The sequence below is a fragment of the Pelodiscus sinensis genome, chromosome 26 (assembly GCF_049634645.1).
Source record: "Pelodiscus sinensis isolate JC-2024 chromosome 26, ASM4963464v1, whole genome shotgun sequence".
Lineage (NCBI taxonomy): Eukaryota > Metazoa > Chordata > Testudines > Trionychidae > Pelodiscus > Pelodiscus sinensis.
This window is the reverse complement of record NC_134736.1, coordinates 11,189,780-11,203,315: the sequence shown is the minus strand read 5'-3', so window position 1 is coordinate 11,203,315 and position 13,536 is coordinate 11,189,780. Positions and strand designations below refer to the sequence as shown.

The window sequence follows — 13,536 nt, the reverse complement described above, 5'->3', positions numbered from 1 at the left end:
TTACCTTCACCTCACTCCACCCCTTCTTATTTTGAAATAAGTTCTAAAAATCTCCCTACTCCTTCTCCCAAAGAGCTTGTTTACACCTGGAGTAATTCAGGAACCCCTATTCTGGAATAACCATTCTTGAATACCTCTGTGTTTGGGCTCCTGGAATGAGTGTCTTGTTCTGGTTTAGTTTAACCCACTTTGTAAGTGGATTAAGTAAACTAGACCAAAGCACTCTTATTGCAGAGTAAGTGTGTCCACCCATGGAGTTATTCAGGGATAGCTGTTCCTTAATAATTCCGTGTGTAGTCAAGCCCTTAGAGCAGTGGTTTTTGGCACATGGGTTGTTTGTGGCCCAGTCAGCTCAGAACTGCTGCCCGTTTGATATCCTCGGGGCTCTATAAGTAATACATATGTTGTGTGGGTGCAGCCACATAAGAGACAGCCCTGCATATGTGGACCACAATGGTATTAAAGGTTGAAAACTATTGCCTCTGAGTGACTTTTGCTTGCCTCAATTTTTCCTTGGGTCTGACCCCAGTCTCTTTTGCTCCTTTTTGATGTTTGCCTAGAGTGTTTTATGGTTTCCTTGCGTAACTCCCCAAATACAGCAAAGAAGGCTCTTTATTTCTGAACACAACAATGAACTGCCAAGTTGCTAGATGGGTTTGGTTCGCTTATATGATACTTCAGATGAAACAACATGGTGCTATTAGCATTCAGTAGACCCACTGAATCCTCTGCTCACTACACAGATTAAGTGGCTTGATTTTTAAGGGGCTACACGTGCATGGGCAAGGACACAGGCACAAGATTGTTCCATTATGTAATACGGGGAGAACTTAATGTTTTAACTAGGCTCTCGAACTGTGCCAAAGCTTTTGACTTAGTTTCTCTTCCTTGTGTTGCAAACCAGAATGACAGCGTGGACGGATGCATGGAAACCAAGCCTGTGACGTGGTAGTTGCAGTGTAGTGCAGTGCAGCTGTCTGCTGCATAGGAGATGAGCAGTTCCACTTCAAGAACTCAGCTTCATCTGCTCACCACTCCCAGTGTCCTGACTCACTATGCTAGTTTGTGGCTAATTGGAAACAGGAATTTCCATGCACATATTCCAGTGGGAAGCAAGGCTTGCCAGCCCCGGCCCGCTGAGTGCAGCTTTTATTTCATAAACATTTGTGCTTTGGGTTTCGCTCGCTCTTTCCCTCTCTGTGAAAATCAAGGGAATGCACATGGGTTTTCTTCATGTGGTCCCTGGCTCCTTTTGTTCTTGCAGGGCTTTCAAGCTTGCATCCAAGGAATTTCTGCACACAGTAGTTTTGATGTACAGCAGCTGTTGATAGACCCTGATGTTCAATGTTGCTTATAATTTCAGTTTCCATGCCTTTGAAATTTCAAGGAGGTAACGTTTTCATTTTGGCCCATAGGGAATCTTACCTAGGCAGATCTCAGTCACAATCACTAGAGTTAGAGGTGTAAATTGCCTGCAACACTGTTGAGACTATACACTTAAAATATAACAGTATTTGCAGGAAATATAATTTCTGGGCAGCCAGTTAGCTGTAAACCCAACCATCCCATCTTGGAAAAACGTGAGCTTGCAACAACACACACGTGACTTTTGTGGTTTTGGCTCTAAGTCATGTATTTAGTCTTGTGAGCCATGTTCTTGCATTCCTTTGACTCTGGTTTGTTTTTTGTTTTGCTCCATTCCCTCCCACCACCCCATCTGCCTTTCTCCTCTAGCCACGAGTTTGACTCCGAGCAGATCCCCGACTTGACTAAAGATGTTTACATTCAAGATATCCACTGTGTGGGCTCCCTCTGTAAGCTCTATTTCCGCGAGCTCCCCAACCCCCTGCTCACATATCAGCTGTACGAGAAGTTCTCAGTAAGTACATGCTGGTTAAGGGCAACTTCTCTGTGGGTTTGGTCAGCAGGAATGACAAAGCCGCCTGTTTCGTAAAGAGTAACAGGAAAGGGATCCTCCTGAAGCATTTTCTTTCTCTCTGTTTAAAAATGGTTACTCCTGAAAAGGGGGCTCTCAAAACATTGGCTTAGGCCAGATCCTGTTTGGGCATGCTCCTTGAACAACACTGCTGCACCTCAGCTAGGAGCCACACTGCTGTGCCTGTGTCCGACACTCCAGGTTCGCAGTAGATGTAACCATTACAAATCCTAGTGGTTACATGGTTAACCATTTTTGCCAGGTGGGACAAGGGAGGGAAGGATGGTGCAGGGGTGCTCCCACGGCTCCTGGGAAGCTGCAGACTCTGCAGAATAAGACACATACTGCAGAACCTGCAGTGCAGCTGGCTTGCTGGGAGCGGAGCCGCGAGCTGGTGTGCATAAGCCAGCCCCTATTCCAGCTCCTGTGGAGCCGGCTGCACTGGGAGCTCTGCAGTATAAGCCTTATACTACAGAGCCCCCGGCATGGGGCAGGAGCCGGCTCCCCAGGAGTTGGCATGTGCCTGTAGGGCAGAAGAGTGTAAGTGTAATGGAAATGGATAAGCTCTCATATCCCTAGTTCTCAGCATCCTTTGCTGTTACCTTCCTGGGATTGGCGTGCCCTTGTGCCAGGGCACAGTACCCTGCTCTAGACTTTGCAGCACCAGGAAGGAGGCACAATTGTGTGAATCTCCTCAGCATTTGAGGGAGTCTCCTGCAGGTACTAAAGATTCTCTCCAGTGGCACAGCCCACAAGGGAGGGCTTCAGTGGGAATTGCTGCTGCTGCTGCTGCCTTCCTTTGGGATGAATGGTACCTCCACTGCAGCACAGAGTCACTCCGTGCCGTCAACACACAGCTCCTGGGCCAGCCTCCTTGTGCCTTTCATGTTAGTTATAGGCAGGTCCACCCCCTCAGCACACAGAGAACATGATGGAGGAGGCAGCCTTAATGCTTACGTGGAAAGGTAAATCCTACGTATCTAAATGCCAGCAAACCGAGCGCCATCCAAACTGTTTGAGTTGTATGTGCAAATGTCCAGTATCTTAAATGTATTATCTTGTTGCAGGATGCTGTGTCCGCTGCTACAGATGAAGAACGATTGGTTAAAATTCATGATGTCATCCAGCAGCTACCCCCACCGCACTACAGGTTAGTGTGTGGACTTTTACCCCAGTCTGACAGTGAACCAGGATCCTAGCTTTCCATCCTCATCCTGCCTAGGTCAAAGGTGACCAGTGCAGACGAAACCAAAATCATGCAATGCTAAATATTGGGACTTGGCTACAGCACAAGGGTGTCACTTGTTGGAGAGTGAAAAAAGCTTTGCTACTGCACAGTCCTCACGTAGGAAGGGCATGCTGACATTACTGTATGCTTTCTGATTTTCCCCATCTAAGATGGAAGCATTCTTCCTGCATATACTGCATAGTTGAGTGCAGTTGGAAGGATTTCTGACTGTAGAACATTGGCCTACATTTTAGATCAATAACAACACAGACTGTACATAAATCTTATCTGACTTACTCTGTGCAATATGCCATGTGGGGGTGAATATAGAGCCCATCACATCCAAATAGTCCGATTTCATTATGAAGAGGGCAGGTGGGCCGTGAGACATTGGACAGGATCTTTTTAATGAGGGCAAAAATCCATAGGTTGAAATAAGGAAATAAATAGGGAGAAGAATGAAGTGAATGACAGGAGAGTCAGAACTTTAACTGGCCTTGTTGAGCACACCCCTGGCAATCTGATGAGACAGATGAAGATGTGCATCTGAAATCATGTGAAAAAGGAAGCACCGTACAAGTGTAAGTTACACTGAGTGCAGCTGGGGCCTCAGGATCGAGAGGGCAGGTGTTCTGCTGACAGCAGAGGAACTGCTCTCCTGCATGCATTCAAGCAAGGCAGGCGGCGTTTGTGAACTTGGCAGTCAGAAAATGGGCATAGGAATTGGAGCTGTTTTTCATGGCATGCTCTGGCATTGATGGAGAACCCGGTTGCCTGAGACGTGTGTGTGATTTGCCCCAATGCCAGTTACAATTTCCTCACTGGCTTTTGTTTGTGCCATTCCTGCCAAGACCAGCTGGGGTGTGCAGAGATCAGTGTCCCAGGGGGCTTTGTTCATATCACCAGACTTTTGTTTTTTAAAACCCGGGTGAGAGATAAGGAGGGCATGAGAACAGTCACATTCACATTTCCAATGGGAAAACGGTGCTGCAAGTGATCCCCCTAGTGGTGACTGGGCAGAGATGGTGGTTCCTCCTAAAAACGTTCCTGAGGCTTGGCTGCACGGCCTTTTTGGAAGAAAAGAGCTTTTTTATTCCTCTAATAATCTTCTGACAAACAAGGGTTTCTAGGCTGCTGATTGTGGCGCTTGGCTGTAGAAGGGCAGTGCAAGTCTTGTGGGGTTTTGTCCATTCCATTTCCAATAAATGTTGACTTTTTAGCATAAGGCTTTGTGTCTGCATGTCTATTGCATAGAGCATGCATGCAAAGAGAAACCAGGCAGTGGTGCCAAGTAGGGTGCAGGGTAGGAAAGAAGTAAAGGCTGGACAGGTCTGGGAAGGCTTGAGATTCTGCTCGTGGTTAGCTATGCACTCACTTCTTCAAGTGTCCGGCTGCCATTCAGCGATAGAACCGACTTACCTGGGGAGCTGCAAATCCACTCTTGTTAGGGGATACAAGAGAACCTGTTCTCACATTATCAGCAATACAGTCAATGCACCAGGCTTCGCTGACCTCCATTGCTGGCCATAATAAGTACAGTTAACCCACTTGGTGCCAAAATAAAAGCCTCCTCTGCCTTACACAAAAGGGCTACGTCTACACTGGCCCCTTTTCCGGAAGGGGCATGTAAATTTCACCAGTCGTCGTAGGGAAATCTGCGGGGGATTTAAATATCCCCCGCGGCATTTAAATAAAAATGTCCGCCGCTTTTTTCCGGCTTTTAAAAAAGCCGGAAAAGAGCGTCTACACTGGCCCCGATCCTCCGGAAAAAGTGCCCTTTTTCCGAGGGTCTTATTCTTTGAAGTAGGAATAAGACCCTCCGGAAAAGGGCACTTTTTCCGGAGGATCGGGGCCAGTGTAGACGCTCTTTTCCGGCTTTTTTAAAAGCCGGAAAAAAGCGGCGGACATTTTTATTTAAATGCCGCGGGGGATATTTAAATCCCCCGCGGATTTCCCTACGACGACTGGTGAAATTTACATGCCCCTTCCGGAAAAGGGGCCAGTGTAGACGTAGCCAAGGAGAATAAGATAAACCCCTTTCCCCAAAGCCTAAGAGAGATTTTTCAGCATGACCAAGAAGTTATCTGACCAGGCTCTGCCTGATCACACAGAGCAAATGTTTTATTTCTGTGGCACTACATTGTGGGAGAGCAGCCACGTAATGAACTTAGGCCAGGTCTACACTGCGGAAGGAAGGTTGGCTTAAGGTACACAACTCCAGCTACGTAAATAATGTGTGTGTGATTTGCCCCAACGCCAGTTACAGGCTTTTGTTTGTGCCATTCCTGCCAAGCTGAGCTTGGACCTGTCTCCATAGCGAGAGGTTGATGGGAGCAAATTCTGTCGTCCATTTTCCTTACTGGCTTGCAACAGTGAAGAGTACTGGTGCTGACGGGGGTGCCTCAGCATTCAATTTAGTGGGTCTTTACTAGACCTGCTAAATCGAACCCTGCTAAAGTTTAATCACCAGAGCATTGATCCTCCGGTAAGTGGAAATGTGGCCTTGGAGCGACTAGCTGGTTCCGTAGCCTGTTGAGCTAGTGGAGTTGCAGGTATTTTTGCCCACGTCATGTTTTGTTTGCCCGCCCTTAGGTGGTTCAGTAAATCTAACAAGTGCATGTTTCTATACTGTCTCTTTCTTCAATGTGATTATCTGCCGGAGGCAACATTTTTATCTCGCTTGGGACACACCATTCCTCCTCTTGCTATCAAGCTAATACAAGGCATGCTAATGGGTATCAAATGTTTGCCTATCAGTTAAACAGATTTTTTGCATCTCTTTCTCGTTTTTCAGGACACTGGAGTTCCTAATGAGGCACTTGGCTCATCTAGCTGATTACTGCTCCATCACAAACATGCATACCAAGAACTTAGCAATTGTCTGGGCACCAAACCTGCTACGGTATTTCTATTGCATTTCCTCTCACCTTGATGTTTAAAACGTGTCACAGCTGTTCCTCTGAGTAAATATTATATGCTGAGATTACATCATGCTGTGTTCCCAAGGGCTGCTGAATGTCAGCCCCCAGAATACAGGCTAAAATGTCCTCTGGTCTTGATTCTGCAGTTCTTACTCAGGCGCAACTCCTATTGGTTTTTCAGTGAGAGATTTTTTGAAGAAAGTGCTTTGAGTCTGGGCAGATTTGGGCATGTTGGGCCAGGTCCTCTCCGGGTGTAAACCACATCATTCCCATTGACTTCAGTGGAAGTATATTTCACCATTATACAGGCAGTCCCCGGGTTACGTACAAGATAGGGACTGTAGGTTTGTTCTTAAGTTGAATCTGTATGTAAGTCGGAACTGGCGTCCAGATTCAGCCGCTGTTGAAACTGACCTCCAGCTCTGACTTACATACAGATTCAACTTAAGAACCCCAAGCGTCCCCAAGTCAGCTGCTGCTGAAACTGATCAGCAGCTGATTCCAGGAAGCCTGGGGCAGAGCAACTGTGCCTCGGGCTTCCTGTAGTCAGCGCTGGTCAGTTTCAGCAATGGCTGACTTGGGGACGTCTGGGGCAGAGCAGCTGGGGTGCTGCTGGGTTGCTCCAGTAGCGCCGCTCCTCAGCGCTACTGGACCAACCCAGCAGCACCCCAGCTGCTCTGCCCCAGGAGTCCTGATTCAGCTGCTGCTGAAACTGACCAGCAGCGGCTGAATCAGGACGCCTGGGGCAGAGCAGTTGGGGTGCTGCCGGGTTGGTCCAGTAGTGCCCAGAGCGGCGCTGCAGGACCAACCGGCAGCGCCCCAGCTGCTCTGCCCCAGGGTCCACAACAAAAGCCTGGTCTGCTGGGGGGGGGGCACACTAGCTGCGCCCCCCCCAGCAGACCAGGGACACAGGGAGCAAAGCAGCAGCGGGGGGGTGCCTCGCCTCTGAGGCTTTGCTCTGGTGCCGGACCGCTTTGCTCCCGGTGCCCCTGGTTTGCTCTGGCAAAGCCTCAGAAGTGCGGGAACCCGCCACTGCTGCGGGTTTGCTCCCGATGCCCCTGGTCTGCTGGAGACGGTCCCCAGCAGACCAGGGGCACCGGGAGCAGCTTTTCTCGCCCTAGAGCTCGAGGTGGCTGACCGCTGCCTGTGAGCTCCGGGGCGAGAAAGCCCCGTTCGTAAGTGCGGATCCGATGTAAGTCGGATCCGCATAAGTCGGGGACTGCCTGTAACTCCACTGCCTGACAGAATTGCTCCTTATTTACAACAGTGCACACTGTATTTACAACAGGCGCACTTTTTCCCTCCACTGACTCTTTTTTTGCTCTCCCTCAGCTAGATGTGGATACTCTCCCCTTTAGCATCCAGGGAAACGGGTTCCACTTTGCAGCACCATTATTATACCATTGCAGCAGTCTGTATAGTCCTTTCTTTGAGAGGATAACGAGTCTTGTGGATAAGGGAGAAGCGGTGGACGTGGTATACCTAGACTTTAGTAAGGCATTTGATACGATCTTGCATGACCTTCTTGTCAATAAACTAGGCAAATACAACTTAGATGGGGCTACTATAAGGTGGGTGCATAACTGGCTGGATAACCGTTCTCAGAGAGTAGTTATTAATGGTTCATAGTCGTGCTGGAAGGGCACAAGTGGGGTTCCGCAGGGGTCTGTTTTGGTACAGGTTCTGTTCAATTTCTTCATCAGTGATTTAGATATTGGCATAGAGAGTACGCTTATTAAGTCTGGAAGTGCTTTGGAAGATAAGATCATAATTCAAAACGATCTGGACAAACTGGAGAAATGTTTTGAAGAGAGTTGGCAGTTTTTCAAAGGGACATTATTAAGGGCCCAAAAGCAAACTCTTCTGCGGCGTAGAAAATATGGCAAAAGATCACCTTGGCTTAACCGGGAGATCTTGTATGATTTAAAAATAAAAAAGGAGTCATATAAAAAATGGAAACTACACAAATTACAAAGGATGACTATAGGCAAACAATTCAGGAATGCAGGGGCAAGATTAGAAAGGCAAAGGCACAAAACCAGCTCAAACGAGCTACAGGCATAAAGGGAAACAAGAAAACATTCTATAAATATATTAGAAGCAAAAGGAAGACCAAGGGTAAGGTAGGCCCATTGCTCAGTGAGGAGGGAGAAACAGTAGCGGGAAACTTGGAAATGGCAGAGATGCTCAATGACTTCTTTGTTTCGGTCTTCACCGAGAAGAAGTCTGAAGGACGCCTAACATAGTGAATGCTAGTGGGAAGGGGGTAGGTTTAGAAAATAAAATAGAAAAAGAACAAGTTTTAAAAATCACTTAGAAATGTTAGATTTCTGCAAGTCACCAGGGCCTGATGAAATACATCCTAGAATACTCAAGGAGCGGATAGAGGAGATATCTGAGCCTTTAGGTATCATCTTTGGAAGATCATGGAAGATGGGAGAGATTCCAGAAGACTGAAAAAGGGCAAATATAGTGCCCATCTATAGTGCCCATCTATAAAAAGGGAGATAAGAACAACCCAGGAAACTATAGATCAGTCAGTTTAACTTCTGTGCCAGGGAAGATAATGGAGCAAGTAATTAAGGAAATCATCTGCAAACACCTGGAAGATGATAAGGTGATTGGGAACAGCCAGCATGGATTTCTAAAGAACAAATCATGTCAAACCAATGTGATAGCTTTCTTTGAGAGGATAACAAGCCTTGTGGATAAGGGAGAAGCGGTGGACGTGGTATACCTAGACTTTAACAAAGCATTTGATACGGTCTCACATGATATCCTTATCAATAAACTAGGCAAATACAACTTAGATGGGGCTACTATAAGGTGGGTGTATAACTGGCTGGATAACCGTTCTCAGAGAGGAGTTATTAATGATTCACAATCCTGCTGGAAAGGTATAACAAGTGGGGTTCCACAGGGGTCTGTTGTGGGACCGGTTCTGTTCAATATCTTCATCAATGATTTAGATATCGGCATAAAGAGTATGCTTATTATGTTTGCAGATGATACCAAACTGGGAGGGATTGCAACTGCTTTGGAGGATAGAGTCATCATTCAAAATGATCTGGACAAATTGGAGAAATGGTCCCAGGTTAACAGGATGAAGTTTAATAAGGACAAATGCAAAGTGCTCTGCTTAGGAAGGAACAATCAATTTCATACATACAGAATGGGAAGCGACTGTCTAGGAAAGAGTACAGCAGAAAGGGATCTAGGGGTTATAGTGGACCACAAGCTAACTGAGTCAACAGTGTGATGCTGTTTCAAAAAAAGCAAACATGATTCTAGGATACGTTAACGGGTGTGTTGTGAGCAAGACATGAGAAGTCATTCTTCTGCTCTACTCTGTGCTCATTAGGCCTCAGTTGGAATATTGTGTCCAGTTCCGGGCACCACATTTCAAGAAAGATGTGGAGAAGGTCCAGAGAAGAGCAACAAGAATGATTAAAGGCCTAGAGAAAAAAGACTGAAAGAACTGGGCTTGTTTAGTTTGGAAAAGAGAAGATTGAGAGGGGACATGATAGTGGTTTTCAGGAATCTAAAAGAGTGTCACAAGGAGGAGGGAGAAAACTTGTTCTTCCTGGCCTCTGAGGATAGGACAAGGAGTAATGGGCTTAAACTGCAGCAAGGGAGGTTTAGGTTGAACATTAGGAAAAAGTTCCTAACTGTCAGGGTGGTTAAACACTGGAATAAGTTGCCTAGGGAGGTTGTAGAATCTCCATCTCTGGAGATATTTAAGAGTAGGTTAGATAAATGTCTATCAGGGATGGTTTAGACAGTACTGGCTCCTGCAATGAGGGCAGGGGATTGGACTCGATGACCTCTCAAGGTCCTTTCCAGTCCTAGTATTCTATGATTTTATATATAGGATGAAGTTTAATAAGGACAAATGGAAAGTGCTCCACTTAGGAAGGAACAATCAGTCTTACACAGAATGGGAAGCAACTGTCTAGGAAGGAGTACTGCTGAAAGGGATCTACGGTCATAGTGGACCACAAGCTAAATAATAAGTGTGATGCTGTTGCAAAAAAAGCAAACATGATTCTGGGATGCATTAATAGGAGTGTTGTGAGCAAGACACGAGAAGTGATTCTTCCGCTCTACTCTGCGCTGATTAGGCCTCGGTTGGAGTATTGTGTCCAGTTCTGGGCACCACATTTCAAGAAAGATGTGCAGAAATTAGAGAGGGTCCAGAGGAAAGAACAAGAATGATTAAAGGTCTAGAGCAGTGTTTCTCTTTTTTTTTTAATAAAGTACCCCTTTTTCAAAAAAAAAAAAAAAAAATTGTAAGTATCCCCAGTACCAACAGTTTTCAGACACACAATTTTTTTTTCTACTATTGCAACACATTTGTTTAAACAAATTAATTGTAGCCAGGGAGGCAATGACATTTTTGGGTGTAAAAAGTTCAAAAATAGTAAAAGCGCTATAAAACTTAAAACAAAAATCAGTTTTCTGCAAATTTCAGTTGCGTTGATGTACCCCGCCCCCCCAACTTCTCTCGACTACCTCTAAGGGTTACTCGTATCACTGGTTGAGAAACACTGGTCTAGAGAATTTGAGCTATGAGAGAAGACTGAAAGAATTGGACTTGTTTAGTTTAGAAAGGAGAAGACTGAGAGGGGACATGAGAGCAGTTTTCAAGTAGCTAAAAGGGTGTCACAAGGAGGAGGGAGAAAAATTGTTCCCCTTGGCCTCTGAGGACAGGACAAGAAGCAGTGGGCTTAATTTTCACTAAGAGAGGTTTAGTTTGGACATTAGGAAAAACTTTCTAACTGTCTGGGCGTTTAAACCCTGGAATAAATTGCCTAAGGAGGTTGTGGAATCTCCATCTCTTTAAGAGCAGGATAGGCAGACATCTCTCAGGGATGGTCTTAGACAGAGTTTGGTCCTGCTGTGAGGGCAGGGGACTGGCCTCGATGACTGCTCAAGGTCCCTTCCAGTTCTAGTGCTCTATGATTCCATGAATAGATGTGGCTAGTAGGTTTCAGGGGTGCTGGAACAATTTCTGTAATGAGGGTGCGGAGGCTGTTGGGCCCTACCGTAAACCCTGTATATCATGGAAACCACTTCAAGCCACGGCTTGAGGCTGATTTTGAATGGCGGGGTCCTTGCTGAGCAGGGCTAGTTGCAGATTTTCCTGGTTACTAGGGAAAAAGTCATTTAAAGGGCTACTGTGAACCTGTTCATGTAGTTGTTTTAAGTTCAAGACATATGGAAGGAAGGGCAAAAAATAGGCACGCCTCCCACACGCAACTCTGTCGCTACCTCAGTTTGGACCCGCAACAGCTGCTCCTCCCTCCTCTGGGGAGACACCGCTCCTAGGGATGTCAGCAGGAGTTTTCTCCAGGCTGAAGTCATCGCAGCACCATTTCCTGTGTGATGTAAGGGAAAACTAAGAATTTGGCCCTTAAAGTGCTATGTGGGCCCATTCTGGAGCCCAGCCTAAATGGTTATATAGCTGGTCAGCAGCACAAGTCACTATGGGTGTGTCTAGACTACAGGGTTTTGTTGACAAAACTATACCTGCATCTACACTACCGCCAAGTTTTGTCGACAGCGGTAAACCTCATTCTACGAGGAATAACGCCTTTTGTCGACAGAGTTCTGTCGACAGAGGGCGTTATTGCATCTACACTGTCCTTTGTGTCTACAGTCTCATGTCGACAAAGTAGCTTGCTTTGTCGACAGAACCGGATGTAGTCTAGACGCTCTTTGTTGACAGAGAGTATCTGTCGACACAGCCTCTGTCAACAAAAGCCTGTAGTCTAGACGTACTCCTAGTGCAGTGACCCCGTATCCAATTGCAATCTCTCCTCGTTAACATAGAAGTTTAATCTGACATTCTTGTCCTTAGGTCGAAGCAGATAGAGTCTGCCTGTTTCAGTGGAACAGCTGCCTTCATGGAGGTCCGAATCCAGTCGGTGGTGGTGGAATTCATCCTGAATCATGTTGATGTCCTCTTCAGCTCCAAACTCAGCTCAGTCATACGAGACGGGGCAGGTATGTACATTCCTAAAAGGAGGGGTTAAAAGTGCCACAGTTAGGGCAGACTTTTAGCACAAACTCTAGCCTCTCCAATAGACATTTGGAACAGCGTTTACAGTTTAAAAAAAAAGGCCAGTATGCTGTCATAACAGGGTTGCATGCGATTTTCTACACCGCTCTAAACACTTTAGCTCTGTTGTAACAAGTGCCTCTGCAAGGAAAGTTGACCTACAGAGTTGGAGCCAGCTAATAAGCCCCACGCAGGGGCAGGGCTGTTGCAGCCTCCGCTTCCCTGGCGGTAGAAGCTCCCTGGTGGGGCCAGGGAGCACACCTCTCCCATGGCTAGATGCACATCTCCAGCAACAGCAGGGCCTGCTGCGGCTGGGGGACAGGCACGTCCTCTGGCCCCAGCGGCAGGGCTAGATTAAGAAAGGGGCATTAGGGTCTGCAGCCCTGTGCCAAGTGGGAGGGGGGAGGGGCTCATTAACATGGAATCCTGGGCTGCAGCCCCTAAAGCTCTTGTGCTGTGGGCCAGTCCTTCATGGCCTGGGGAGGCAGCTCCACGCGCTGCTGTCTCCTTCTACTGCTTGGAGCCATGTCACCATGAGCTCTGGGAAGCTCTGCCCTCACCTGGAGGCTCCCCATAGCTCCCATTGGCTGGGAATCATCACCTGCAGATGAGCAGGCCACACCCACCCACCTGTTCTCCACTGTCACAAAATGGGCTTGCCCCTGGTAAGTGCCCCGGACCCACACCAATACAGAGGTGATGTCATATTAGTGCATGTAACAAAATGCATTCCACACTTGGACCTAATAAATTAGAGGGAACACTGGCTGTAGTCTTGGAAGAAACGGGAAAAAACCCACAACTACAGCAGTAACACAGTGCAGCTCTTAATGTATTATGCTCTACCCCAGTATTAGTTAGGAATGATTCAAATCATACAAACTAGTTGCAAGCATGTTTTAACATTTTTAAGTCATTCCCATTTCAGATGTTTAGAGATAGTTCTTCCTTCCCATACTCTGAGCTAGAACCATGGGAAAAGGAGTCAAAGAAAACCAGCCACGAGAAAGAAAACTGTCACCTATCTATGTGGTTTTAAACCGTCCTATAGGATAATTGAAAATATCCAAGTCATAGAATTCAGAGATGGTTTAAAAGCATCTAGAGTAACTGAGACAAGATCCAAACAGTTTCCAGTGTTTGTTCATTCTCTCTCATTCTCGTTCTCTCTCTCTTGTTCTTTCTTGTTCTCTCATTCTCTCTCCTCTTTCTCTCTTGTTCCTCTCATTCTTGCTAGCTCGCTCATTCATTCTCATTCTCTCCCGTTCTCTTTTGTTCTCTCATTCTCTTTCCCTGGTTCTCTTGTTTGTTTGTCTCTCTCATTCTTTCTCTCTCATTCTCCCTTATTCTTGTCCTCTCTGTCTCACTCTGTCATTCTTGTTCATTCTCC

At 46.5% G+C, this 13,536-nt stretch overlaps 1 protein-coding gene across 18 annotated transcripts in view; it reads left to right on the top strand.

Moving 5' to 3' along the window:
• The window catches only part of ARHGAP32 (Rho GTPase activating protein 32), a 465,356-nt gene that overhangs the window by 433,217 nt on the left and 18,603 nt on the right, over positions 1 to 13,536 (top strand). For all 18 annotated transcript variants that reach the window (XM_075909249.1, XM_075909242.1, XM_075909245.1 and 15 more), the window contains 4 exons: positions 1,735 to 1,879; positions 3,004 to 3,086; positions 5,959 to 6,066; positions 11,946 to 12,091. In XM_075909249.1, the coding sequence (XP_075765364.1) occupies positions 1,735 to 1,879; positions 3,004 to 3,086; positions 5,959 to 6,066; positions 11,946 to 12,091 (482 nt within the window). The remainder of the gene's footprint in view (positions 1 to 1,734; positions 1,880 to 3,003; positions 3,087 to 5,958; positions 6,067 to 11,945; positions 12,092 to 13,536) is intronic.